Consider the following 1,321-nt stretch of genomic DNA (forward strand, 5'->3'; position numbering starts at 1 on the left):
CTTCAACTTAATTTATTAGGTTTTCCAAATTTATCCTTTCTTTAACTTCATATTTAGCCAATTAGCTAAAAGTGTGGTCAGGTGCTCTCTGAACAAAGGATGAAAACAGTTGCTCTCAGTTTCCGATTTTGAGAAATGGCCCAAACAATTCTGGATTGTGTAAGAGGGGTTTTATTTTATGGCATTAGCATAAGCATTTGATAAATTAAATGTGTATTTTAATATTGTGATCTGATGTTTCTTAGCATTTAACATTCTAGAAGTCAGTGTCAGGTCAGTCTGAATTTAAGTGTGAACTTCTTGAGGTATTTTTATGTCTCCTCACACTTCCTTTGTAATTGGTGGAGATCTGATAAAGCCACAGCTGTGCAAAGCCTCCTGCAGTCTCCTTGTGTCAGGGGCTGGAGCTGCACACCCCGCTGCAGTTTGGGGCCAGGCTGCAAGCTTGCTGGGAGCACTGTGCCTCAGCAGCACAGAGGTAGGTGCCTGAGTCCTCCAGTTGGGTGTCCCTGATGTGCAGGGCGCTGTAGCTCTCCTTAGAATGAAATGTTGACTTTAACCTCCCATTCTCCTTTGTTCCTGCAGCCACGTAAAGCAGACTGATGAGGCTGCCCTGGGGATTCTGTCTGAACCACTGCATGCCCCTCATGGTGGTGGAAAAGTTGCATCTCAGAGCAGAACTGGTTCCCTCCTGGAGACTCAGGACTGAAGGACTCTGCTCCACCTCAGCTCCTCTCACACCTGCTTGGAAATAGAAAAACAAATGAGAATCAGACAAAGGTTTTCACCCACACCTGTCAGATATCCCAGGAGACTCCCATGAGGATGAATGCACAGGAGCTGTGTGTTGGCTTTCTCCCACTCCACCATTTCTGGAGAATGCCTAAAGCAACTTAGCTGAGCCCAACTCACAGCAAATCTGCACCCACAGAATCCCCAGCACAGCTCCCAGGTTCCTCTCCATGGCCCCTGTCCAGTTGCTGGGATTCTTCTCTCCAGATCTGATGGGGTCGAGTCTTATGCACAGACACACTATGCTTACAGAGGATAGGTTCTCAGAATCATTGAGCTTCCTCCTTCATCTGAACAGGAAACCCCGCCCACCTCTGTGTCATGATATTGCACTCCAACCACCTCCATGTCCTGATTGCGAACTGTACTTGCTTTAGGACTGTGCAGGAAATACCAGTCACAGTAGGGTCCAGGACACTGTATTTTCTTTGTAGCCCATCACGTAAGGGAGTCTGGGGAAATGTGTGAAGAAGTGGGGGTGGGGTGCATGAATGCAGAATGAGGGTGGAAAACTAGTGACTCCCATAGG

At 47.2% G+C, this 1,321-nt stretch overlaps 1 gene segment (V, D, J or C); it reads right to left on the minus strand.

The window, feature by feature from the left end:
- Positions 1-394: 394 nt before the first annotated feature.
- Positions 395-964, minus strand: LOC132656362 (T cell receptor alpha variable 22-like). The segment is given in 2 exon segments: positions 395-741; positions 913-964. Coding segments are annotated over 2 exon segments (399 nt in total).
- Positions 965-1,321: the final 357 nt, after the last annotated feature.

The sequence above is a fragment of the Meriones unguiculatus genome, chromosome 9 (assembly GCF_030254825.1).
Source record: "Meriones unguiculatus strain TT.TT164.6M chromosome 9, Bangor_MerUng_6.1, whole genome shotgun sequence".
NCBI classification, from domain to species: Eukaryota; Metazoa; Chordata; class Mammalia; order Rodentia; family Muridae; genus Meriones; species Meriones unguiculatus.